General features: G+C 42.4%; 1 protein-coding gene across 3 annotated transcripts; it reads right to left on the bottom strand.

Moving 5' to 3' along the window:
• Window positions 1-2,840: 2,840 nt before the first annotated feature.
• On the bottom strand, window positions 2,841-24,514 carry ASNS (asparagine synthetase (glutamine-hydrolyzing)). 3 transcript variants are annotated; one of them, XM_073333872.1, is made up of 12 exons: window positions 24,396-24,514; window positions 21,896-22,191; window positions 18,350-18,587; window positions 15,772-15,957; window positions 15,342-15,443; window positions 13,453-13,580; window positions 12,214-12,340; window positions 10,622-10,728; window positions 9,082-9,182; window positions 6,722-6,803; window positions 6,313-6,468; window positions 2,841-4,844 (listed from the first exon to the last, which is right to left on the bottom strand). In XM_073333872.1, the coding sequence occupies exons 2-12, from the start codon at window positions 22,142-22,144 to the stop codon at window positions 4,635-4,637; spliced, it is 1,686 nt and encodes a 561-aa protein (XP_073189973.1). In that variant the 5' UTR covers window positions 22,145-22,191; window positions 24,396-24,514; the 3' UTR covers window positions 2,841-4,634. The 3 variants fall into 3 exon arrangements, with proteins under 3 accessions (XP_073189973.1, XP_073189974.1, XP_073189975.1); XM_073333873.1 differs by lacking the exon at window positions 24,396-24,514 and adding an exon at window positions 24,266-24,386; XM_073333874.1 differs by lacking the exon at window positions 24,396-24,514 and adding an exon at window positions 23,448-24,096.
• Window positions 24,515-27,921: the final 3,407 nt, after the last annotated feature.

Here is a 27,921-nt window from a genome sequence, read left to right as displayed (position 1 = left end):
ACACTGCCACTTGTGTTGGCAAAACTTTTGTCTTTCGCTGGGGGGCTTTTTAAGTACCCGTGAAAGACAAAAGTTTTGTCAACAACGTTGCAGTGTAGACAAGCCCTGAGTGACCAGTTGAAGATAGCAGATTCCTTGGTGTGTTTGGGGTGGTTACTGGATCTATGAAGCAGGGCCATAACTAGTGCAGGGTGAACAGGGCAGCTGACCAGGGTGCAAAACCATTGGGTGCAGAAAAATGGAGTGGCGTAGGATCAAGCCCAGTGGTCACCCCCACACACATTGTATCGGGCCTAGCGGTGTCAGCTGGAGCAGAGGGTGCTCACCTCCCCCCGGTAACAGGCTCATCAGTATAAACTGGAGCCTGGGGTGCTCATTGCCCCCCCCCTCCCCACAGGATCATGGGCCCAGTGACCCTGGCAGGAGCAGGCTCTCCCCACAGTGCTAGTAATGTGGCAGTAGGCAGGCAGAGCACAGAGTACAGCCAGCTCTCCACCCGGGACCGGGTGGGGGGGAAGAGACCCAGAGGGAGGTGCTGACTGACAGGCTGGTGCTGCGTCCCAGGCTCATACCAGCCGCCCTGCCACCGTGACAGGGAGTGTGACATCGTCCCCCACCTCCTGTTGGTACCCCTGTCACAGGTACCCCCTCCAGCACCCCCAAACACCCGCTACCAATACACACAAACACATCCTCCCACACTCCCCCAAATATACCCTTCAGTATCCCACAACCAGACCCTCCCCCCAACTCTCCCTCCCGCCAGCAGTGTCCTCTGTTTGAATATGGTAACCCTAGCCGGGTTGCTCCGTTCTCCCAGCGTCAGTTTCCAGAGCTGATGTGAGCGAGTCTGCCCTGCCAGCAGCAGCTGCCGCCTGCCCCCAGCACCCGCCGCCTGCCCCCAGCACCCAGGCTGCATACCAGGCTCAGGCTGTGCAACCGCAAGCCTGGCAGCCATGGAGCTGGGGCAGGGCAGTTCCACCCTGCGCCCAAGGAGTGTGGGGAGAGTCACTCTGCTGCAATAGCAGGTCCCCAGACAGCGAGTGGGGTATGAGCAGGCTGCTGAGAGGCAGGTGCCCTAGGGCAAAGAATACTGCAGGGAGCATCTCTGACTGCAGGGCGTGCTGCCAGCCAGTGCTGGGCTCCTTCACAGCAGAGGGAAGAGCATGTCAGGGGGGCAGCTCAGAGCTGTGTTGCTCACCCTGCCTGGAGAATGACTGGCCACACAGAGATGGCCTGGCTCAGGGAGCAAGAGAGGGAGGGCTGCCGGGCAGCCAGCCAATGCCCTGGCTCCCACAGAACAGAGAGTCAGAAGTCCAAATGGGCCAAGCAGCTCCCACCAGCTTCCAAGCTACTCGGTCCTGGCAGGTGGCGACTGTTTTCAAATTGTGGGGCACATCCCCCAACAGAGGCATGTCGCCCCCCCGCCCTTGCTAAATAGAAGGCAGAAAGCTGGAGGATATGCCCCCCCCCACACACACACACACACACCACTTCTAGGGGACACAAATGTGCTTGCTTGCCCCAGGGTACTAAAACGCTTAGTTACAGCTCAGCTATGAAGGTAGGGGTGCTGATCCGTGGGTTTCTTGTGTGTTGAGTTCCATTCTTGAAGCTGCTCATGGTGTCCAGGAAGTTGATGCTAGTGTGGATGTGTTCCAGAGAGAGTTTAATGGACAGGCAATGGTTGTGGTGGAAATTTGTGGGGAGTTTAACTCGTCTGTCCAGAACTGTGACACTCTGAGCACATTTCCCATTCAGCACATTCTGAAGAACTCTATGTAAGCTTCGCCTCTCACCGACAGAAGTTGGTCCAATAAAAATAGAGAGAGAGAGAGAGCGCGCCTCATCCACCTTGTCACTATAATATCTTGGGACTGACACTGCTACAATACTGCATCCAATTTTGATTCCTGTAAGCTGGCTTTTCAGAGGAGGTTTTTTCTTTGCTTTTTTTTTTTTTAAAATTAGGAAGTGTCAGTTAAGCATACATATCCTTACATAGCCCAGTCAGGTTAAAGTTCTTTCCCATAGAAATGGTCCTCTCTCCCAGAAGGTGGTCTGTGTGCGTGTGCCCTTACTTAAGGAAAACAAGCCAGTTTCTCCCTTTGCTGTGACTTTTAAAAAGATCCTACTTCAAATAATTTATATTTTCATAGAATTTTAAATTTATATCACATCAATTCTCGACACATGGGGGGCCAGAAGGTCTGTCAGCCTCTCTGTTGGGTTCCCCATACTCACTGCTTGTTTGTTGGCATCCTGCAGCATCCCTAGAGAGCCAGTCCTAGGGATGCTTGAACTGTGCAGACAGAGATGGTGCCCTTTGTCCCGAAAGACTTGGCTCCTGGGGCTATGAGAATAAAAACAACTGATGAAGTGGTAGGACCCTCATTAAAAGGTAGGAGGGAGAATTGAAGACTGGCACCCCTAAGTTACTCTTACATTCCCTCTAAAACTGACTCTGCCACTATGTTACTTTTTCCCCAGAATATAGCACTCACCTCTGACAGGAAGCCCCAGAGCAGCAAATCAGCAACTTGGTATTACAGTGACAAACACATTAGAGTGATGATAGACAAATAACTTCTCTTTACTCTAGAGCTTCTTCTAAAACGAATGCTGCCCCCTCAGGGTCAATAGTAACAGGGAAAACTTACCAGAAAATTCAGTGAGCAGCGCATCTTTCCTTTGCATCCCAGTACAGTCAAGATGCTTAGCATCACTATAGTTTGGCATGGTAACATGGTGTAAAACTGTTTCAAAAGCCGTTGTGGGTGGGTCCTACAGAAACTTCACTTCTAGGCTTAAGGAAAATGGTAGGCACCAGGAGGCTCAAATTGTCAATTTCAGTTAAAAAACCTTTATTAAAAAGCGAAGCGATGCTAAACCATACTATGAATCTGTTACAACACAAAACAGTTTCAAGACCCTTGTTGTGCAGAGGCCTACACTCAAGTGGTTCAAGGTAACAAAAGTCCACAGAAAGGTAAAGCCTGATACATAAACTTATGAAATTACCAAAGGTTAAAAACAGACTGGTACAAACTGAATTCCTTAATTTTTTTTTTTTTTTTTTTTTAAAAAAGGCAGAGCTAAGAGGTCTTCAAGGCTCCTGGTAAAAATCACAAGTTGGCAAAACAATTATCTGAATGAACCTAGAACTGAGAGAAAACGTTTGTAAGTTGAAGTCACCAAAATGTGCTCTCATTGATTAATCATAAGATGAGGTTTTCACCTCCCTTTTGTACATTTAAATGGGAGCTGTGGAATGTGTGGACTGGAAGTAGTGACCTTAGCCATCGTTGTGACTGCGACCCACACCTTCTCCTGGGACCTTGGAATCCATGGTACCATTGGGTCTTCATCATCCTGATCCTGCAAGGCCTCCTGACCAGACTGTGCTAGAGAAAGTTCCACATGACATTGCCCCCTCCTCTGGCTTCAGCTGAGTCTTGAAGAGCACTTGGAAGATGATATTGTTCCCTTGTGACACTTTTTATTCTCACTCCTAAATTTCCCCAAATGTTGTGCAGGTGTGTAGCCACTTGACTCACATTAGAATCAATAGGAATCATGAAGTTAAAACCCCATACAGCTTTCAAAAATCAAGCCCTTGAGGTAGAAACAAAGGATATAACTGGCCAATTTTATTCCATGCTATTCAAATTCTTACAACAAAACCGTTACCACTATATGTATAGACAGGCCAGATCTACAAAGATATTTCAAAAGATAAAAGTCCCACAGCATGGCCATGGCTGGCCACGGTTCACTGACTCAGGCTCACAGGACTAAAAATTGATGTGTGGACATTCTGGCTCAGGCTCCAGCCTGAGCTCTGGGATCTTCCACCCTTGCACGGTCCAGGAGCTCGAGCTCCAGCCTGAATGTCTACACAGCTATTTTTCAGTCCTGGAGCCTGAGTCAGTGGACGCAGGCCAGCTGCAGGTTTATCCCTATGTAGACATACCCACCGGTGCCTAATGAGAATGTAGTGGGATTTTCAGAAGTGCCTAAGCAGGTTAAATACCTACCTCCAATTGACTTTAGTTAGGCACCTAACTTGCTTAGGCACTTCTGTAAATTCTATTAGGTGCCTCTCTGTACCTGTAGGAATTTGCAAATCTCTGTAGATCTTGCCCAATGTCTATAGTAACCGTATGAATGCTACAGTTTTTAAACACAGGAGCCTAGACAGAATGACCAGACCAAAAATGCTCATTTTATACACCCACCCCCCCGATGAAATTCAGGCGAACACACATCATATGAGCCATTCAAGTCTTCCAAGGAGGTTTTATATTAAAAAATACATGTATGTTTGTAACTGAAGTCAGCCAATCTGACTGAGTATTAACAAGGGCAGAGCTGCTAAGCAAGATGGTACCCTTTTCACAGAGTAGTTTTTCAGACCAGAACTGTAGTTTAAGTGAGGCAGAGGTCCTTGTGCAAGCCCTCTGCAGTGGGGTGAATTTCACACTATTATACTAGCTATAAAGGGCTCTTTCATCTTAAATACCATTGTCCAAATCCATTCTGAATATTCTTTTAGACTACTGGGTTGCATAAGCTTTAGCGCAAGTAGAGCCATTTGGCAACAAGTAATTTGTGTTTCAAAATTACTGGAATACTTATTCTTTGGTAGCTGACTTGTAATGTTTCAATGTGCGAGCAGAAGGATCAGTAGCTTCAATCCATCTTGGCATCCAGTAATGGGAGAGCCAATCAGCTCGCCCGGGGTAGTGCTTCTCAAAGATCTGGCGGTAGTAGTAACCTTCTTTAGTCTTAGGAGGATTAAAAGGAAATTTCTCTGCTGCCTTTTCCAGCAGAAGGTCATCAACCTATGGACAAGAGTGAAATAAAAATTAAGCTGTGAAGTTGCTTTATAAATTATTCACCAGACCATGAGCTGCAGTCAAAATACCATCATCTCAGGGTAGAAGGATTTACCATTAACTCCACCGTTTCTTAAATTCCAGGAAGAGACTAAAAGCTTTCTAAAAGGTGAAATTCTGCCCTAGGATGTGTGCATGGCTCCCACTGAGCTCAATCTGCGTAACTTTATTGAGAATTAGTCTCATAAATGGCCCTATTAGTGCAATATTGTTTCCAGCTCCACAGAACATGTCAACTTTTTTAAATCTAAAATTCTCTTTTTCAGTAAACTTACAAAAGTATCTCCCCATTTCCTTCCTCTCTTTATTGAATGATTCTGAGCAAGCTCAGGCTATGCAGTTATCTGCTTCTTGATAGGTTCTCTTCTGCCTGCATACAATGGATCCTAATTCACTCCAATCAGCACAATCCAGTCTGCAGGCTTCCACTGGCAGAAAGTACCTCAGGAGTGGGAGTGCAGAGGTGAAGTCTCCTGCAGTCTCCATTCCACTAAGGGTAGGGATGAAGAAGGTTGATTCAGGTAATCTCCTGATCAGCTTCCACCAGCAGGACTCCAACAGAGCACAACCATAAAGTTAATCTCCTTCCAACCCCCAGGGCGGGTACAGAGCGGGGATCCTATCAGCCACTCCTTTGGAGGTAGATGCCTCTGCTGGCATATCTTTCCCTGTTGTACAAGGGCATAAACTGCACTGGCACCAGCAGAGGTGAATTTCACCCACAGGCTGGGGTAAGGTGGGCATTATGTCCTACCACTAGTGATCATTTACACACAATCCCCTGCGCAAAGCAAGTGTAGCTGCAGTTACACTGCCTGGCTCGGTAAGGAGAGATTTCAGCTCCAAAAAGGGCCTACTATGCTACAAACAAGTGTGGCTACCAAAAACTGACACTGCACTAACTCTGCAGCTGGGTAACAGCGGGCAGAGGTGATATAAATGGCTCGTATAAACTACAGCAGCTGCCCTAAGATGAAGGATTTCCCACAGTACCGCAGCTCCAGCATTCATTTCTCACATGAAACCCAGAATCAAACAGGTTTATCCATAAACTAAACACACACACATATTTGTAATCCAGCTATTTCCTTCACTTAAGCATATCAACTGCCTTTCATAGTCCTTTTCATGAGATTTTATCGTTTCTTTCCATCTAAAATTTCACCTCACACTACAACAGTTTTCATATCCTGAAGTACTTTCATTTCTTAAAAGCAATCTTGCTCCTGTAATATTCTTGAACAAATGACAATGAGAACTTCAAAACTCAAGTATTTATTTTCTGGACTATGTGCAAATTCCACCTTTCATTGGCTGATGCAATTTCTAATATATCTGCAGTGGCTTTAAAACTTAGAATGAAAGCATATGGTACTGTAGATAACAAGCAGAATTTTAACATAAATAGCTGTACCTGGAGATCAACATACTCTTGAAGAATTGAAAACCAAGACTTCTTGAGAGATGTTATACCATCACTGAAGGCTTCTTTGGGTCTCCAGAGTATTTCTTTAGGAAGCAAGTTGGAATCCTGAAACGATTCTCTCAAGAGATGCTTTTCAATTCCATTCTATTGACAAGAAGCATAACAATGCTGTGAATGTTAGGAACCTAAGTGTAACAAATTTTACAAGACAAACATATCTTCCCCTTCGGAAGTCCCCATTCAATAAAAAGATCAGGCCATTGGCACCAATCCAGCAAAGCAATCAAGCATGTGAACAGTACCATTAAATTCTATAGGATTACTCCTGCTTAATGCTCTGCCGGATCACAACCTTAATCTCCAACATGTCTTTTGGGTGCTGAATAGGTTTGTTTACCTTTGGAATTCTGAGTTTTGCTGGCAGGGACAGGTAATAATAAGTAAATCGGTGATCCAAAAATGGGACTCTCAGTTCAAGACTAAAAAACAACAAAAAACAAAAAATTAAAATAGAAAATATACTACATCAACCCCATGACACATTAGTTTAGAATTCCATAACTGTTAACATCCATTTATTTTGAACAGCAGAAGGAATACAAGGTTTAGTACTTTAATATAGGAATATTTCACTTATGCTCAAAATGTCCAATTAATCAGTTAGGACAATCCAGTAAACTATCTGCACAGTATTTATCAACCAAAAAAGTCCAAGAATTTTGTCACAGTGTATGCTGCCATCTATTGGAAAGTTTATGATATCATGTAAAAACGTAGGAATTCCTCCGGTAGGTTCCACAAAGACCTCGATAAAACAATGTACTTTGCATATAAACACTGAAAAAAAATCCTGTAATCCTAAAAGATCTGTCAAGAACCAGCAAGCTGCCTGTGAGGAGATGCATCAGCATGTTTTAAGCTGTTGCAGAATCTGGTAAGTTTCACCCAAAAGCATACCAGAGTTTGGCTTTCAAACATGTTAGCAATAAAGATGCACCTGCGGGAACCACAAAGACATTTCATAGTGATTCTGCAATGCTCTCATGCAGAATTTCCATTAACTTCAACAAGAGTTCCATGTGCAGAAGCACTGAGCCCTTACTGCTTATGTTTGGGCCCAGTATGTTGTGGAGCCAGATAATTAGTATCATTTCTAAGACTTCATATTTGAGGTGACAAATGAGTTGATAAGAACTTTACCTTTGGTAGCGAGGAGCTGCATCAAGCACTCCTGTACTTGCAGCAGGGCACGTTAGTTTAAAGCGTGTAATGAAATGGGCCAGGACCTCAGCCGGTGCAAGTCAGCGTAGCTCCACTTAAAGTCAGCTGTGGAAGTGGTGCAGTGTATCTTAGTGCATTCCAAAACTGAGTTTATTATTCTTAGTTTTCCTCCTCACAAAACACCTACTGCAGGTAATGTGCAGTACACACTGCCCTTGAAGAACGACTACGGTTCAGTAATATTTCAGTGAAGAGGCTTGAACTTCCTACCCTTGTATACCGAGTAAGAGGTTAGGGCTTTTCGGTTTCAGCCAAAGATTGTTCAATGTGCATAACCGAGAATCTGTTGCTATATATTTTCCACAGGTGATCGGCATCTTTGACTTTGTCCTTCTTTGCCCCCAACCCCTCATACTGATTGTTACCCTATTTCTCACATCACATTTAATGATAACTTATCAGAGCAGGCACCTTCTCTTTCCAATTGTTCTATAAAGCATTTCACAAACTTTTGTATAACTAACAGGAAAAGGCAATTGCAGCTCTTCAAGCACAAGGCAATTCAAAGTGTGAAAATAAACAAACCTGAATAAGCAGCCCGTCTCATCTGCGCAACATGCATTCTCCCCATTATTAAAATTGAGAATCTGAGGCACAAGAAGGTTTACTTGCTCACAGTCACACAAATCTGTGGCAGAGCCAAGAACAGAACCTGGATCTCCTGACTGCCCAAGTCTTGTATTTTAGTCACAAGACCCTCCTTCCCTTCATATCTATCCAGCTTCCTAATTAATATTCTGTAACTTTGTCTTGTCAAATTTCCTTTTTTCTTCCTTCCAGTTTCCATTCCTTAATGTTCAGATGCATCCCTGTTGTTTATGCCAGAGGTCCTATAAACATATTGCCTAAACTCTTTAGTTATTTTCAAAACTTTCTGATTTTATCTTGGTCAGGAAGGGCCACTTCCCGCCCCCCCCCAAAATATTAACATTTCTAAATACAGTAAATATTGTGTACTGCTCATAACAAAGATCATTCCTCCTAGACAAAGGCCTTTCCTGCATCAATTAGCAGAATAGCAACCTAGTGCTTTTGATATGATCAACTCTGCACAATCCTGTGAATTCTCCACCTGGATTCCTTCAGGATACAAATCCAATTTAATCTTGGTATGTAACTTTATACTGTTCTCCAGCCTTCTAGCTGATACTTTTAACAGGTATCTTTTTCTGTTGTTTTTTTTTTTTAAAACCCATGAAGCCACAAAAAAGGATATTGCTTTCCTGCTCCCACAAGCTTTTAGGGCCAGATCCTGGTCCCACCAATAAACAGATAACAAATTTGTCCCTTAAAATATACTGAATTATAGATGAAGACAATTGAGGGTAATATTTCCCTCTACATGTTACCAAATGCGCCAATGTTCAGATGTTAGTAATTTCACAGAGGACAGCAAGATCTTTAAGATTCTAGTCTACTTAGGTTCTTAAACTACACCTATAACTGTGGTCTGTTGGAGACTAAAACAGGTCTTACCCATGAGCTGCAGTAGTTCTGTCTGCACGAAGTACATCAAACATGTAGAGTTCTCTCAGAAGCCTCTCACTGTCTTCCATAGCTTCTTCAGGAGACGGGGCCTGTAACATACATGCAAACGTAGTACACACACATAATACATGGTTGTATTGCTACTTTGAGAATTTTCTGTAGCATATATGGATTTCCAGTGATTTCTTTGCACAGAAGGAGAAGTTGTACTCTGCAGCATATTCCATAGTACAGTAATACGCTATACACGCTTAGGGCATGAACATTAAAGCATCTGTACACTAATTTACACTGCATGCCAACTTATTTCACAATTTCTAAGCATTTGAGGAGACTACATACAATTGGATGATTAGGACTCCTTTCCCTAACCTTCCTCACTTTTATAGAAACACGCAACATGCATGCTCATACTCATGGGCTTATTCCAATACTGTACAAATAGCATGTGCCCTGTGTATTTCCCCAAAGCTACAACACATTCTATGGGGAGAATGCCAAATTCAGGTGATTTGGACAAAACCGCCCCAGTGTCTTCTTTCTATTAAAAATTTCTCAGGAATCCAAGTAGGACATAAGCGATCTCAGAACAGGGCCCTAAGGACTCAAATAATCAACCTCCTCAATTAAGTTTGTTTGGAAGCAGTTACATGGAAATGCTGAATTAAATAATAATAATAATGATTGTTTAAGACTGTACATCTGTTACTATGACAGTTCTCACCACAAGCCAAGAGGATGCAAGTAATATTTATTACACAAAAAGTGTAAGATGATGTTTAGGCCAGATTCTCATCTAATAATGTAAATCAGCATAGCTCCTTTGACTTCACACTTGGCAGCCTCAGTACAGAGGCCAAAAACTGCAGGGAAAGACAACTGAACTGTTTATTCACCCTTAGAAGTGGTCTCCGCAGGTCAGTGTTGACACACATTAGCAGGACAGTATGGGAAAACTTGCATTATGACAGGACTGTCCTTATTCCATAAATAAACAGAGGAATTAATGAGAAAATCCTCAAATGGTAGAAAGTGTCAGAACTTCATTGAACTCAGTTAGCTATGACAATTTACACCGCTGAAGATCTGCCCTTCAATCTCCAGCTGGCACCTTAACCAACTCTAAATTTGCTTTTAAAAATGTAGAAGAGAAAAAAATGTTTGAATTAAAAAATTATTACAAAAATGTATAATGATCTCTAAAAGGAAGAGCCTATAACAGGAGGAAAAAGGAAATGTCTGGACCCTGGACACAGCTGGTGACGTTCTCTTAAAACTCTACTATTCGACTTCAGTGGGACTACTCACATGCACAACAGCTTGCGTGCAGAAGTGTTTGCGAGATTGGGGTTTTGAATACTTACTTATTTGTCCACTTTAATACAGTATTTACTTGTAAGTGGATATCAAGTACCAGCATCAGAAAGAATTAATGTATTCCAAGGACTCTTTCCTGATTATTGTGGCCCAATATGGCCATGCACAAACAAGAATCCTTTTTCCTTTGAGAGCAAAATGTTGTTCTTACCTTATGGAAATAGATATAGCCTTGTGTAAGCTCATCTGAGCCTTCCCCTGAGAAAATGACCACGCTGTCTGTTTTCTTACTTATGTGTTTGGAAACCAGATACATACCTAAAATAATAAAATCAGATTTACAAAGTTATTGTAAATTCAGTTATAACTGAACAAAATTCTAACTTCAGAAGCACAGTAATTATTTTGATTTAGTGTTTCAGTGCTTCTCTTACATATTAGAAATGAGGGGGAAACAGTTGAAAGCCACAACAGTAGCTACTCTTTCTGCTTTTCAATCCCATTAAAATAATCACTAACCCATATCATTTTAGGTATATTTTCTGTGTCTAATTGTTCCCATGGTGCATGCTTTCCTAGAACTAGTCCTTAAAACTCAAACAATTGAAGGGAAAAATTGCTTATATATATCAAGGCCACTTATACGTATAAGTCCCAGTGAAGTCCGTTGGACTTAAGCACATGCTTGAGGGCTATCATGAATAGGGATGTTTTCCTGAATTAAGGCTTATATTTGTAAGAATGAAAACAGTCAGTCAAATATTTATTACTGCTGTAAATTTACCTTAACAGTTATACTGTATAGTCCATTTCGTTTCCAAAGCACTGTATTAAGAAATTCTCTCTATTTTCTTCATATACATACAATGAATTCAGCATTCTCCTCATTGAGCCTTTCCACATGATTTCGTTTAGTCATAAAATAGTTTTGGTTTTGTTGCGGGTTGTTTGTTTGTTTTTTAAAAAAAAGACTCAGTTCATTAACCGGTGTTTATTTCAAGGAGTTCTACTACACTGTCATAGTAAAATCACATTTGAATGCAAACAAAAATATGAAGAAAAATTATTTGTGTTTCCATATTTGTTATGGCAAAATAGTACATATATATTTTGAATTCACAAAACTTTGCCTGTCTTTCTGAAAGATACGCTTTAGCCAAACATGAAATTTTTGGTTCAGAACAGGAGTAAATGGTTGAGATTCTATGGCTTGTGTTTTATGGGAGATCAGACTTGATGAACTAATATTTCCTTCTGGCCCTAAAATCTGAATCTCTGTCTTTCATTTAAGAATCTTAAAGCCTCAATAAACCTCAAAGGAATGTACATGCTGTTATACCTGTCTTACCAATAACTTGTCATGGTCCCACATGGAGGGCTTGTCTACAAAAACATTTAGTTCATCACAAACTATAGTCTAATTCTAGCCTGCGCTAGCCTACCACAAAATAAGTGTCTGCGCGGACCCTGCTGCCATGCATTAACAGTTCCCTAGTGACCTCTGATTTACTCCTGTTTCAAAGCAGAGTAGATCAAAAAGCACTAGAACCGTTAGTGCGTGGCAGCAGGATCCACACAATTAGTTCATGGCAGGCTAGGATTGAGTAGATTTACACCCCAGCTTCCATGAAATAAGTGTTTGTGCAGAAAAGTCCTGAGACAATGACCAAGTTGGAAATAGAAATCAGGGTTCCTGGCTCCCAGGTCCTCTCTGATCATTAGACAGTATACGAGGATAATACCTTTCCTGTAAAACTATACATCAGTACTTAGTAAAGAGTATATTTAAAATAAATAGCTTACCAACTGAAGCTCTTACTGTTGTAATATCATATGTTTCCAAGCTAAAAATAACTTCTTCTAATGCCTGAATTCCTTCTTCAGAATTAAATATTACTTCATGATGTTCACTGCCAATATAAGCAGCTACCTGTTTATAACAGATTACGTTAGTAATCTGCCTTTTAACTCAAAGTGCTTTGCAAACATCCACAACATATCACTAAAATGCCAGACAAAAATCTTGCAACAAAAATTACATAACTGATTAAGACAGGAAGAAAATAAAACAGATATCCACTATAAACTGCGGTGGAAAATATTTCCCAAATTACAGTTTATTCTAACCCCAGTGTTTACACAAACCACAGTGGAATCTGTAATGGCTGTAAATAGTTGTGACATTTGTTTTTTTAAAGTACCACACAGCCTAAAAGACAGCACAGTGCCCCACAAAAGATTTGTCTAAACTACAAGTTCATTCACATAGACAGATGCTAGATGAGACAGTTCCAGTGGTTCTTCCAAGATCTAAAAGTTTAGTGGTTTATCCTTGGACTCAGCCACAAATGGAGGCAGAATTGCGGCACCTCTGAAAGCATGGCCCTTGCGGCAGAGCCATGAGTGAGACTATTTTTTTTTAATCCTGCTCCCATACCGCCTCGCAATACCCACTCCCACCTGCTCACATATTTTTTCCCTGCTCCCACCCGCAAAAACCTTAGATCCCGCAAGAAAGACAGATCCCCCCCATGCTACCAAAAAAAAGTTAATGTTTTTATATATTATAAAAACAATTTTTACCATTAAAAAAAAATAGAACAAATCATGCTTAAACCATTTAGTGATGTCCCACAAATTTCTGCAGTCTGGTTTTTTTTTTGCCCACCCAATCATGCCTGCAACAAAGTACATTTTACCCACTGCTGGTATTATGGCAGCGGGTCCTGCAGGACTCCCTGGATCCCAGTCCGTCTGCAGGGCTCTGCCTTGTAGTAATAACGCAGTGACAGTTTTGGTCACAAAAAGATTTTTCAAATACATAAGAACAAACAAATGAAACCAATCTATTTCTGTAATTTAATTAAGACGCAAACCCAATGCTGTGCAAACTTGGTTTTACTACAAATTCTGATTCCACCCAAAAGAGGATTAAGACTACATCCAGGACGCATTGTGACCTTATACAGGTAATGTAAAAGCAGTATTCTCTATTCAGCTTGAGCACGCTAACTGTAACTGAAGACAAAAATATTACCATACCTTTCTGGCAGCCAATAAATCAGGACTGTCTTCCATTCCAATGGCAAATGTTTGTAAAGGGTAACTGACGCTTGATTCTTTCATCAGTTTCACAAGCATGGCAGCAACCAAACTGGAATCCAAACCCCCTATCAGCAAAACAATTTATTTTGTTATGTTTTTAAGGCACAAGCATCTGTACAATGGAAACATGATTTACATAGGTCTTCCTTGTTAAATTATGTGTGAATCCAAGACACATGATGTACAAATGAGGGTGGAACAGAGCCCTAGAAGAAAAAGATGGCACTGTACAATTTCAGTGGAACAGCTGTAGTAGCAATTACTAGTGTATGTGCTGTCCAAGAACCACAACAGAAATCTTTTTTTAAATACACAAATAGATCTTCCATGGTGGTATAATGATTCTAAACAAACATACCTTTTCTCTGCCCATCCTGCCAAGATTAGACTGATTTTCCCCGCCCCACCCTCCTTCCAATACAAAACTGTACTTGTCTCCTTCATGACTATGCTTCCACCTACCACTAACAAACATTCTCCTTAAGACTCCACTTGCTCCATCAGCTTTGCCCATTCTGGCCTGCTCACAGTCCCCAACTCTCTCTTCTGCTTGCAGCTACCATTCCAGCCATCTGACATACCCTCCCTCAACTTCACTATCCTTCTTGCCATTTTAAAAGCAAAATGTACAATTCTTCTTGCCTCTCTCATTTACTGCCACATCCCTTGCTAAAGCACACTGTTGAAACTGCATGCACAGGGCAATAGTTGTATAAATAGTATACAATTAGTGTGTACCTGGATTGTATTTATGGAGATTTGACTACGCTGCTGTAACTTGAGAACTTTAAATTTTGAAACTGTTTTGGCTTGGGGTTTTGTTTTTGTGGGGGGGGGGGGGGGGAAGAGAGAGACTGTCCCATCCCCAGCACCACACTACCCATCCCAGCTTTTATGTAGGTAAATGAAAGAAGTTGGCAGCACTGGTCAAACTAAAAATCTTCTGTTGAGTCCTGCCTCATTCCAATACATACCTGATAAGATGCATAGTGAACGTATGTCATTATGCCATGCATACACACATGCACAACCTACCTTAACTCTGTCAATACGAGCTCCTAAAAAAAAAAATTGTAGTGAAACAAATGTCAGACCCAATACTAGACAGCAGATATCTGGATTCTACAGTAAATGCCTTAACACTAGAGCACACTGCCTCCCAGCCAAGACACTGAACTTTCTTCTGGACTTTAGATTACCCCCTTTGAAAAAAAAGTTAGTGATTAGTTTTGGCCCAGATGCCCCTAAGTCAGTACACACAGGATATGCCTTCTCCCTGCCCCCACAAACACACACAAGGGGAGGTGAAAGGCAGAAAAGAAGCCAACTCCCCCTCTTTTCTGGAATATGCAGAGGCCTCTCTACAGATTTACCTTGCAATAGTGAGGTGATGTCTCGTTTTTATAAGATATACCCTCACTAAAAAGCCCTATAATGTTATGAGTACATTGGATTAGCACTGATTAAAGTGTTGTTTTTGTATCTTCTTAGTGAAAGATGGCCAGGCACTCTGCAATCCAACGTCCCAGCTCAGGTTCCATTAGGTATAATAATAAATAAATAATAATAATAATAATATAGTAAGAGGCTCAATAAACTATAGTAAACTATAGTAAGAGGCTAACAACAATCTTCAAAAATTCCTTCAAGTTTCTGTTAAAATTTTTGGTAGGTAGAAAAAGTGTATTAAAAGTCGTGTTATTTTAGTTGCATCACAGACATACCAGAGTAAGTAAGCACTTTATTTATTGGCACGGGGTGGTGGGGGGAAGAACAAGAAGAGAGCAGGGAGGGAAAGAATAATCATTCTAGGTTTCGATATTTACCTGACAAAAGACAGCCAATTCTTCTGTGACTCATTAAACGTTTTCTAACAGCATTTTCAAACAGAAGCCGAATGTTGCTTTTCACCGTTTCAAGATCCAAACCTGCCACGAAAGGAAACAAGCAAATATCCTTGTTTCGGGGGTTTCATTAAGGCTTTGCTGGACTAAACTAAATAAGGATACAACATTGTTTGCTATCAAATGAATTTCAGAAAAGGAAGAAGGAGGTCCAATATATTCACAAGCACATACAAAGAGAGCCCCCAAATATCATGCCCCTACAGCCTAAGGTTTCTTTTCAGCTCTTTGCCAAATGATTCTACCACTTATACCACACAATACAGGTTAAATGTTCATGAAAAATTAAGTAATGAATTATTCTGATTAATTTAAAACAAGGCTATAAAAATCTATTTCTTTGCTGTGTTACCTGCAGGCAGATGTTCCATTGTATCATAAGCAGCATGCAGAGGTTCATCTTTACAACTATGAAATTTTACCAGTTCCACTGATGCAACTTTGCCAGATGGTTTTAAATCCAACACTTCATAGTGTCCCGGAAGAAATGGCTCCACTTTAGGACAAGAGGACATGGAGTGCTTTAAGTTGATAAGACCTGCAAACATGAAAAAATGTGGAGGAGTATTTACCATGCCTATCACCATGGTCCCTGAGCTGCCTAAAATTAGATACAAAATATTTTTCTCCAGATTATCTATTACAATCTAATTCTGCCCTGGCTGGTACAATGACGGGGGTGGGAGGTGTGGGGGGTAGGATATGCTACTTGAGACCTCCTCTGATTCAGGAGTCCTCCCAACAACAGATTGTTTTAGAGCAGCAGCAAAGTAAAGTAAACTGCAAACATAGACAGGGTGTTCCTTGTAACTAGCACTTGCTACTAACAGCAGCATGCAGCTCATGATACGCCCATCTAGCTATGATCAAGCCACCAAAACAACAGAAAACCTCATTGGGGTCATGGTTCATAGGCTACCATATTATCATTTAACCCTATGGAGAAACTCTACCTATCTTGCTGTCTGTGTGGGGAAAGAGGCTCTTGACACTCACTTCATCCCCTAATACACCAAAGGGTCTCGTCCTGCGCTTACTGAAGTCAGTGTCAAAACTCCCATTGACTTGCATGGCACAGGGTCAGGTCTCAGCGCAGCACAGGGCAAACTTTACTATAACTCAGCTTCTAACTGCTAAGTAGTATTTTACTACTGAGATGTTTTAGGGAAAATATGGCATTATTGAATACAGTGACAGGGTCAAGCGCCTGTGCGAGCTTGAAAGACAGAAAGTAACAATGAAAGGAATTAGCAGCACTGGTCAAACTAAGACACTGAACTTTCTTCTGGACTTTAGATTACCCACTTTGAAAAAAAAGTTTACATATAAAACCAAAAAGAGGTTAACAAAAATCACTAAGCGGCCAAAGTCACTGCAGAGTTGATATTAAAATAAGTAATTATTTATATCAATTTAGCAATTCCATAATTACGAAATTATAGACTCAGAACCTAAATGTGTTGTTTCTAATAAAGGACTCAGGATCAGACTGGCAATAAAATGGTCAAGGGCCATATTTTACTTTCATTCTACACAAACTTCTGGTGAAGTCACAGCGAGTATTTTGCAAAAACTGAAAGGGGAATGTGCCCACATGGTTATTTGGATGCAGTCAGATGGATTTCAAAAAAAGTTAAGTTATTTTAGTAGTGATACAGAAGGGAACTGTGAGCAGTCCTTATTGGGGAAAAGGGGAAAAAACAAAACGAAACAAACGAAAAAAAAACCCACCATAGGGAGTTAAGCACAAATAAAAAAAAAAGACTGTAGGATTGAGTCTCTGAGATTGCATCATTACAATGGTCGAGCTAATCTGGATGCCAATAACGAAACACATATACAGCAGTTCAAGAGTAAATGTGAGGAAACAAGAGATTTATTTAGATCTTATTCAAATAAACTCCCTTCCTATCCCAGTTTGGTAGTGTTTATACACCTTAATGTCTATGGTTCCAGTATTTCATCGTTTTTCCTAAAAATAAAGAACCACTGGAAGTACGGTGACCAGACATCCCAATGTTATCAGGACCATCCTGATATTAGGACTGGTGTCTTATATAGAAGGTGTGGCCAAACTGTAAGTTGTGAGTCACATGCGGGTCTTTACAGTTAAAGTGTGGCTCACAGGGCACCCCACGTACCCCTCTCTCATTCTCCACCTATAAGATTGGGCATGGGGGAGCTTGGCACTTTTGTCCTGTGGCGGAGTGGTGGAACTAGGGGCTTCTGCCCTGCAAGGGATGCGGGAGTGTCTATGGGTTTTAGCCCAGTGGGGGGAGGGGGAGGGGAGAGAAAGAGTCCCCAATTTTTCACACTTGCTAACTGGTTACCCTAGGTGGAAGTATGAGGTCTAACTGAGGAAAAAAAAGGATACTGAACTTCCAAATAAGAGACAGCAATTATTCTAAAAGCATTTGTATTTTCTCTTCCTCTACAATATTTTAGCAGGACTGTAAACTTCTTGATCTGATTCGACAGGTTCCCACCAGTTACTTCAGAATTCAGTCAGAATTCCGAGGATCAAACTCTGGTCTCACTTACACTGGCATAAATCCATTGACTTCACCTGACTTCTGTATAACTATCAGAATCAAGACTTCAAATATTATCTGAAATCAGATAATAAAGATACTTGGCAGCCATAACTATGTAAAAGTAGATAACTGATTTTTAGCTATATTAAAAGGCCATTTATTCAAGTCTAATGTCTTCCTATTTTATAAAATGTCTATCAAGTTCTATTTACATATTTTTTTAAAAACAAATGGGAACACACATGATTTTATACTAAATTACCAATAATTTTGTTGTATCTCCTTAACGATCACCAAGAGAATAAAATTTGTGTTCCTTCAAGACTTTTTATATTTTGACTCAACAGCGGTGACGATGAAGTTGATTACTAAATTTATTAACTTTATTGATTTTACCTTTTGCCTCAGAGCAGACACCCAAGAATCCATCTTCAGTCAGCACCTTAAACAATGGTCTGACTCCATATGTATCTCTTCCCAGAAACACTTTCCTGTTTGCCGTGTCCAGCAGGATGAATGCAAACACACCATCTAGCATGGAGGCTGTTTGCTCTATTCCTCCTCTGTTGTAAAGATGAAGGATTACCTCGCCATCTACTAAAGTTTGATATTCAAATCCAAACTGCTTTTGCAGCTAAGGAAAATTATCAGAAAGAAAAAAAAGATTAGCATTCACAGACACTGACTGCATTCATTTTTACTTTAAAAAAAAGGGGGAGGAGGGGGACATTTACTTGCTTTTAATAAAAAAAAAAGAACATTGATTACTTGGTGGATAAGAGTCTGAAAACTTTATAGACGTTTTCATACAAGCAAAGGAAAGGATACACTGTGTTTCAGATCTGATTTAGGTTCTATTTGCAGCTCTGCCACTGACTTCCTCTGCAACTCACTTCAGGGACAAATTTTCAAAAGGTGTGGGCTTCAGTTGCTGGGTGTAAAATTTGAGACACCCTTGTCAGATTTTTAGAGACACTGAGCTCACTTAATCTAAAATTAAATCTCTTAATGGGGACAATACTACTTATCTACCTTACAGGGGTGTGGCGTTGCTTAATTCATTAATATTTCTAAAGCACTTTGGAAATGAACTGTATTTGCTTCAATTATACAATACCAGCATAATACAGTAATAATACTTTGACCTGAGAATTTCATTTTGCCAGTTTAACTGGAGGAATTAAAAAACAAAACAAACAAAAGTTTGTTCAGTGAAATTTAAGATTCTTCCATAAGCAAAAATAAGCAGTTTCAGATGCCAGAAGTTTTGGCAGCCATGAGTATGCTTCATGCTCGTGTTGTAATAATTTTAAAAAGTAGCACAACCATCTACTGACGGTACTTACTGACGGATGGTAGAAAATCAGCCAAAAATAACTTGTAAGACAGCAACTGTAAAAAGGATATTATCACTATATTTTTGATAATATGTTTTAAATCATGGGGTGAAATCGTGGCCTCACGGAAGTCAAAGGGAGTTTTGTCATTGGCCACCATGGAGCTCACCTATGGTTCTTTAACAAATAAGCTCCAAAAACATACTTGCCAACTGGAAATCACTCTCTTTACTCAAACTGTTTTTAACTACATCAGTGCACACATGATTTTATAACTCCTACTGATGGCAATGCAAGTTTTGCCGGATTAAGAACTGCAGGGTTGGACTCATGTTCAGAGTCTGCTTTTAGAAAGCAAAAAGAAAAGGAGTACTTGTGGCACCTTAGAGACTAACCAATTTATTTGAGCATAAGCTTTCGTGAGCTACAGCTCACTTCATCGGATGCATACTGTGGAAAGTTTAGAAGATCTTATTATATACACACAAAGCATGAAAAAAATACCTCCTCCCACCCCACTCTCCTGCTGGTAATAGCTTATCTAAAGTGATCACTCTCCTTACAATGTGTATGATAATCAAGGTGGACCATTTCCAGCACAAATCCAGGGTTTAACAAGAACGCCGGGGGGGGGGGGGGGGAGGGAGGGGTAGGAAAAAACAAGGGGAAATAGGCTACCTTGCATAATGACTTAGCCACTCCCAGTCTCTATTCAAGCCTAAGTTAATTGTATCCAAATTTGCAAATGAATTCCAATTCAGCAGTTTCTCGCTGGAGTCTGGATTTGAAGTTTTTTTGTTGTAAAATAGCGACTTTCATGTCTGTAATCGCGTGACCAGAGAGATTGAAGTGTTCTCCGACTGGTTTATGAATGTTATAATTCTTGACATCTGATTTGTGTCCATTTACTCTTTTATGTAGAGACCATCCAGTTTGACCAATGTACATGGCAGAGGGGCATTGCTACTGAAAATGACCATTACATCCTGCAGAACACAGCAAGTATTGCAGACTGCTGATACAAGGGACTCAGCATTTGCTTTGCTCTGCAGTATGTTAGGATGATTCTCAGTAGCTTACCGCAACAATCAGACACTGAAAAAGCCACACTCTGCAGCACGTAGTTCGTCAAACTGCCAGTGACATCAGTGGGAGCGTGACTGAGTAAGCATTACAGAGTCAGGCCTTTGCTATCAATCACAGCTGCTACTTACCCATACATTCCATATTTAACATGCTGGTGTGACTGACTATATATAGGCCTGGATTCAGGAAGGTACCTATGAACGTGCATAACTTTAAGGATACAGGTAGAACCAGACAATAAATTAGGACTACAGTGCCAGGTTTTCAAAAGGTATTTAGGCACCTAAAGATGCAGATAGGCATCTAATGGGATTCTCAAGAGTGCCCAACTTGAGTACCTAACTCCCAATCATTTCAATGAGATTCAGGACTCATCTACACTGGGAACTTACCCTCAGCATAGCTACATCCTCACCTCTGAGAGACGCGGCTTTGCAGACCTAACCATAGATTCATAGATATTTAGGTCAGAAGGGACCATTATGATCATCTAGTCTGACCTCCTGCACAACGCAGGCCACAGAATTTCACCCACCACTCCTGCAAAAAACCTCACACCTGTATCTGTGCTATTGAAGTCCTCAAATCGTAGTTTAAAGACTTCAAGGAGCAGAGAATCCTCCAGCAAGTGACCCGTCCCCATGCTACAGAGGAAGGCAAAAAACCTCCAGGGCCTCTTCCAATCTGCCCTGGAGGAAAATTCCTTCCCAACCCCAAGTATGGTGATCAGCCTGGGTTATGTCAAAGGAAGAATTCTTCCATCAACCTAGTTACCACTTCTAAGGGAGATGGATTAATTACAGCGATAGGAGAACCCCTCCTGTCGCAGCAGTGCGTGTCTACACTGAAGCAGTACAGCTGTGTCACTGTAGCACTTTAAGTGTAGCTATACCCTTAGACCCCTAAACTGCTTAGGTGGTTTTGAAAATTCCGCTAGACCCCATCTGTATCTTTAGGTGCCTAAATACTTTTGAAAATCTGGCCCACAGTGAACACTGTATTGATCTATACTGAGAATATTTAAGACATGTCCTATCTCATCTGATATGATGAGATTAAGCAGAAACATAAATAATATACGAGGAGGACAGAAGAAGAGCTCCCCCAAAATAATCTGAAGAATACCAAATTTAAGAGGACTTTTTTTTGGGGGTGGAGGGGGTAATTTTACATTTTCCCCTCTAACTCCCAAATTCTTTATTAGTAAGCACTGACTATGCACTTACCCCTTGGAAGCTTAAAATTGGGGTAGACTTCTTTACTAAGTTATTTTTCCTCTTTCTGTTTATACATAGTCACTATTTACTGTAACTATTTGAAGGACTACTGTATTCTGAGTCTCTCTCATATACTTATGAATTGGCTCCAGATTTTGACCCAGTTTGTTTTTGAAGTTGCATCATTTGATTATTTGCTCTGACATTTTAGTCCACAGTGTTTTAGAGACGTTCCAAATCTTCACCGGCACTGAGGTACTACAGATCAGTCTTTTTTTTATTTTGTTTGTTTGTTTGTTTACCTGTCTGAAGTTGTAGATTTCTCCATTGTAACACAGCCATAAATATGGAAACTTCTTCACCCGAATAGGCTGCATGCCATATAATTGATCAACAATTGCAAGACGATGGAAACCAAAACAACAGTTGGTGAAGCCATTGACGTTTTCAAAACGAAATGCGTCAGGACCTCGGTGAGCTATTTTCATGGCACTTAGACACTGGACAGAAAGGCATTCATCGCTTCCAAAAAGGGCCCAGATACCACACATTTTGAAATCTCTTGCAGGCTGTGTCACAGCTACTTAAAATGAAGAACCTGTTAACAGAAAGATATGTCATCATGCAATGTGTTTTAGCTATAACAGATACCTATGAAGCATATTTTAATTTCTTGAATATGAATAATTAAACACTGTCTTATGAAGAAAGTAACTTGTTTAGGCCCTGTTGACAGAAGGTTGATTTAAAACAAACAACTTCAGAACTTCAGCATACCTTGCACAGACCAATAAACTAGGTTTAAGTTCAGTTTTAGATACAGTAAATATGTTTGTGGGTTATTTTAGTTGTTTCTTGCTTACAGAATGCAAACTCATATTCCAAGTACAGAATCATAGGTTGATCAGATGTGGTCAGGAAGTGGGTAAAAATTAGTTTTGGTCCTAACTTAGCAGACAGACCTGACTTTCTGAGTCTGATAAGCAAGAGCTTTAGTTACCCTAAGTTTAGACAATTTGACTAAAGGCTCTTGAAAGATCTTGCTGACAAATGCAAATATCTAGTGAATCTAACTTACGAAATGAACCACTCAAGTCAAAACATTCCAAATGTCAAGTTGTATCTGGCAAACAGACATTTTCCACATATGCAATATTTTTATTCCTGTTTTCCTTGTTAATGGTAATTATTAAATCACATGTATATAATGTGCTAACAGTTCAAGCAACCCTGTTAACTTAAAAACCATTCTTCTGTCCATTGAGTTGGGTGGGAGAGTGTTTGGGGTTTCTTTGTTTTTTAAAGAATTACCAAGACTATAGGTCTCGTCTACACTGCCACTTTACAGTGCTGCAACTTTGTCGCTCAGGGGTGTTAAAAAACACCCCAAGCGCTGCAAGTTTCAGCGCTGTAAAGCGGCAGTGTAGACTGTGCTCCCAGCGCTGCTAGCCATGCTCCCCTGGTGGGAGTGTTTTTTTTTTTTTTTTACAGTGCTGGGAGAGAGCCACAGCAGTGCTTTAAGGTTGCTAGTGAAGACATACCCCATTTTAAAAGGGAGAAACTGAAAAACAGAGGAACGTGTTTTTCCTCTTATTTACTTGATGGTACTTTCTGCATAGTCAATGTAGCTGTTTCACTATTTTGTATTTCCTCTATTGTTTGCATGGGTCTTCCACACAGCAAGAGAGTAGGGGGAAAAAATTTTAAACAAAAAACAGGGAAATGGAGTTGCCAAGCTATAAAAATTGGCACACAGACTCAGAGGTAGGTGTAGGTACTTCAAAAGGACTTTCAATGTATTTGTAATTGACTAGATTTCAAATTGGCAGTGTCTCTTTAACACCGCAGGACAACCTTTTTCAAATGGTTTGACCATGGAGTGAATTTCTGGGGGGACGGGAGGTAAGCCCATTTCATTCAGCAAAATTTCGTCTAAAAACCCTCCTTTCCCCAGTAGTCTCAACGCTGATAGCCCACGTAACACGTATTGCTTTCTTCACATCCTCTGTCTGATGCAATTCTTAGGCGTCCAGCTTTGCACAGCAATGAGTCAGTAAGCCTCTCCTCTTAAGGATTGCACAGCCCACATGAAAGCCCAGCGGCTGTGGCTCCATGTGGGCAGGGGCATCTGCTCGCAGGAATCCGTTTACAGGCTCGGGGCTTTAGTCCACAAACTTTAGTAGGGCCAGTGTCTGCCTCTGTGTAGTCATCACCGAGCAGAATGGGGCCCTCAATCTTTGGGTCTTCTAGGCACTCATGCAACACACAAAGGAAGGCCCCGTTCCTCCAGCCCTGTGCCACGAGCAGTCCCTAAGCAGGCGGGTAAGAGTTTGGAGGATCGGAGCCTACAGGAGAAGCTGGCAAAAGAAAAACATCAACATCCTCCCCGCGAGTGACCAGCTGCCCCTGGGCGTGCGCGCCATTCCCCCCAGCCGGTAGCGGGGGAGCGGAGCACACCCCGGCCGGGCACAAGCCGGGAAGGAGCTCGGTGCGGCGGAAGCAGCACGGCGCCGGGCGGCAGCAGCTCGCCAGCCACAGCAGCGGCGCGGCGATAGCGCTCCCGTCGCGCCCTGCCGGCCGGCCGGCCACGCGGTGCGGGCCCCGCCCGGGGAGAGCCAGCGGCTGCCGGGCACAGCAAACTACCGCCGCCGCCGCCCTCCCTGCCCCGTTACCCCTGCTCCGCCTCCAGCGCCGGGCCAGGCTTGCTCAGCAGCCGGCCAGAGATGCTGAGGGAGGCCCCCGCTCCAGAGACGGCTGCGAACCAGACAGGCAGAGGCAATCGTCTCCCCGACCCCTCCTCACCTGCCGAGCGGCGCCCGTGAAACCTGGCTCCTCCTCCCCGTCTTCCTGCTGCTGAAACACAGAGCGAGGTTTCATCATGGGGCTCCCCCTGCCGCCGCCCTTCGCTGCTCTGCCCTACTCTCACCACCAAGCGGAGAGGGGCGCAGCGCTCTGCTCTGCTCTGCCCCGCCCCGCTCCCCTGTACACAGGGTGGGTCATCGTCGACCCGAGATTTATGTTTAACTCCGCAACCTGCCGCCAGCCATTTCTTTTGCCTCCCCGTGAGGCGGGCAGGGGAGCCCTGTACATCTGTTCACAAAGAACGTTCTCCAGAAAGAAGAGAGGTTTCAGAGGAACAGCCGTGTTAGTCTGTATTCGCAAAAAGAAAAGGAGTACTTGTGGCACCTTAGAGACTAACACCCCCCCACACACAAAAAGAAAAGGAGGACTTGTGACACCTTAGAGACTAACCAATTTATTTGAGCATGAGCTTTCGTGAGCTACAGCTCACTTCATCGGATGCATGTCGTGGAAACTGCAGCAGACTTTATTTATACACAGAGAATATGAAAAAATACCTCCTCCCACCCCACTGTCCTGCTGGTAATAGCTTATCTAAAGTGATCATCAGGTGGGCCATTTCCAGCACAAACCCAGGTTTTCTCACCCTCCACCCCCCACACACAAATTCACTCTCCTGCTGGTGATAGCCCATCCAAAGTGACAACTCTTTACACAATGTGCATGATAATCAAGTCTGGCTATTTCCTGCACAAATCCAGGTTTTCTCACATCCCCCCACCCCCATACACACACAAACTCACTCTCCTGCTGGTAATAGCTCATCCAAACTGACCACTCTCCAAGTTTAAATCCAAGTTAAACCAGAACATCTGGGGGAGGGGGGAGTAGGAAAAAACAAGAGGAAACAGGCTACCTTGCATAATGACTTAGCCACTCCCAGTCTCTATTTAAGCCTAAATTAATAGTATCCAATTTGCAAATGAATTCCAATTCAGCAGTTTCTCGCTGGAGTCTGGATTTGAAGTTTTTTTGTTTTAAGATAGCGACCTTCATGTCTGTGATTGCGTGACCAGAGAGATTGAAGTGTTTTCTGACTGGTTTATGAATGTTATAATTCTTGACATCTGATTTGTGTCCATTTATTCTTTTACATAGAGACTGTCCAGTTTGACCAATGTACATGGCAGAGGGGCATTGCTGGCACATGATGGCATATATCACATTGGTGGATGTGCAGGTGAACGAGCCTCTGATAGTGTGGCTGATGTTATTAGGCCCTGTGATGGTGTTCCCTGAATAGATATGTGGGCACAGTTGGCAACGGGCTTTGTTGCAAGGATAAGTTCCTGGGTTAGTGGTTCTGTTGTGTGGTATGTGGTTGTTGGTGAGTATTTGCTTCAGGTTGCGGGGCTGTCTGTAGGCAAGGACTGGCCTGTCTCCCAAGATTTGTGAGAGTGTTGGGTCATCCTTTAGGATAGGTTGTAGATCCTTAATAATGCGTTGGAGGGGTTTTAGTTGGGGGCTGAAGGTGATGGCTAGTGGCGTTCTGTTATTTTCTTTGTTAGGCCTGTCCTGTAGTAGGTAACCTCTGGGAACTCTTCTGGCTCTATCAATCTGTTTCTTTACTTCCGCAGGTGGGTATTGCAGTTGTAAGAAAGCTTGACAGAGATCTTGTAGGTGTTTGTCTCTGTCTGAGGGGTTGGAGCAAATGCGGTTGTATCGCAGAGCTTGGCTGTAGACGATGGATCATGTGGTGTGGTCAGCATGAAAGCTGGAGGCATGTAGGTAGGAATAGCAGTCAGTAGGTTTCCGGTATAGGGTGGTGTTTATGTGACCATTGTTTATTAGCACTGTAGTGTCCAGGAAGTGGATCTCTTGTGTGGACTGGACCAGGCTGAGGTTGATGGTGGGATGGAAGTTGTTGAAATCATGGTGGAATTCCTCAAGGGCTCCACACACACATACTCATGTTCTCTGCTAAAATAAGAGCAGGGCGGGAGGGAGGGAGGTTGGGATTGGAGAGCCCGGCTGCAGACTATAATGCAAATATTAAAACAGTAGTGTCAAAAAATGTCCTTGCTAGGTTGAGATACACTGAGCGTAGTCCGCTAATGGTGTCTCCAGTTGTGAGGAAAGCAGCGACTCAGGATATAAATGTTCTAGCCAGAGCCCTATGGTATTATATAACTATCAAAGCCCTTTCCCAGTATACACATGAATAGGTACAATTAAAGATGATCAGAAAGCACAGCCATACCATTATCTCACAAAAACTACTTCCAAAGGTCCAATTCTTCATCTCCTGTTATTATTACTGGCACCCCGGTGCAAAGTGGTAGTAGAGGTGAGAGCCTTCCAAGGCAGCTGCCAATTAGAGGAAAATTACTGACACAGAGTCTGGGTATATTCTTTGTGCAACTTGTTTATTTTGCACTATAAACACCAGTCTTTGAACAGAGTTAGTCAAAAACAGCATGCATGCAATCTCCATTTTCAAGGATCTCAGCCCAAATATCAGTGTCTAATTCCCAGCAACACTACCTCAAGCATTAACTCCACTTAGAGAGGCCTAAAGCAGAGACCACACTCCCTTGGGGTTTGCCACAGCTCCTCCCAAAACTGACAACACAGCATTTCTGCCAAGACTAAATATTTACTCACAAGCTAGGAAAAGGAACTTGAAAGAATATGTAATAGCACCATCTAATGACTGACTCCCTGCCATAACATTGTTGGGGACACTGGGGCATGGCCACTAGGTAATTCGAGGGGATGGAAGACCACGAGTGGCGATGAAGCCCCCTCGCACTAGGCCCAGGTGTCTTTGGCCCCCCTCCCACCTGGAGGCACTCGCAGCAGCTCTGCGTACTAGGCCCAAGTGTCCTTGGCCCCCCCGCCTGGAGGCACACACAGCAGTTATGCTGAGGATCTGCAACAATATGCTGCGGAGTCAGACTGCCTGAAACTAAGCAAGGCCAAACAGGGCAGATATGGAAGAACAATGCTGAATAAAGCAGCTTTATGTATAGTTTAACAAATGATACAGAGAATCAGGGAACTAGCTGGGAACTGGATTGGCTGGCTATATGGATACGTGGGGCAGCTTGCTATTGGATAAGTATGCTGGGAAAAAGGAAGTATAAAAGCCTATGTAACTTCCTGCTCTGTGTACAGGATTGAGATTCAAATCTCCCTGTACCTTTTTGAAGCTTCAAATAAACTTTTCTGCTTCTCCACCCCGTTGTGATTATTGGGTGTAGCACACCGGGTAACGAACCAACTTCAGCTGTTGGTTAGCCTCTTGGCACCGGGTGCCAGCAACAGCTTTTGGCGTCCCTGGGTGGGCAACGAGGCTGCAATTTAGCCTTGCCCGGACCCTTCCTGGAGGTCGAGGATTGCGGCGAGAACCGACACCCAGCGCACACCGGTAAATTCATCGGGGGCCTCGGAGGAGATACGATTTGATTGACCCCGGAGGGCACAACGGTGCAATGCACTCATATAGTGGAGAAGCAGTTGTGTA

This window comes from Lepidochelys kempii, chromosome 2 (assembly GCF_965140265.1).
Source record: "Lepidochelys kempii isolate rLepKem1 chromosome 2, rLepKem1.hap2, whole genome shotgun sequence".
NCBI classification, from domain to species: domain Eukaryota; kingdom Metazoa; phylum Chordata; order Testudines; family Cheloniidae; genus Lepidochelys; species Lepidochelys kempii.
This window is presented reverse-complemented; position numbering and strand designations above follow the sequence as displayed.

Bases quoted from the DNA above. Each gene is read 5' to 3' on its own strand.
- ASNS (XM_073333872.1), bottom strand. From the start codon at position 22,144: ATGTGTGGTATCTGGGCCCTTTTTGGAAGCGATGAATGCCTTTCTGTC. The intron at 6,804-9,081 runs GTAAGACCTGTT...GTTGTTTTTTAG, and splicing joins AGAACTACTGCAGCTCATGG to TCTTGAACTGAGAGTCCCAT. The intron at 6,469-6,721 runs GTAAACAAACCT...TCTTGTCAATAG, and splicing joins CAAAACTCAGAATTCCAAAG to AATGGAATTGAAAAGCATCT.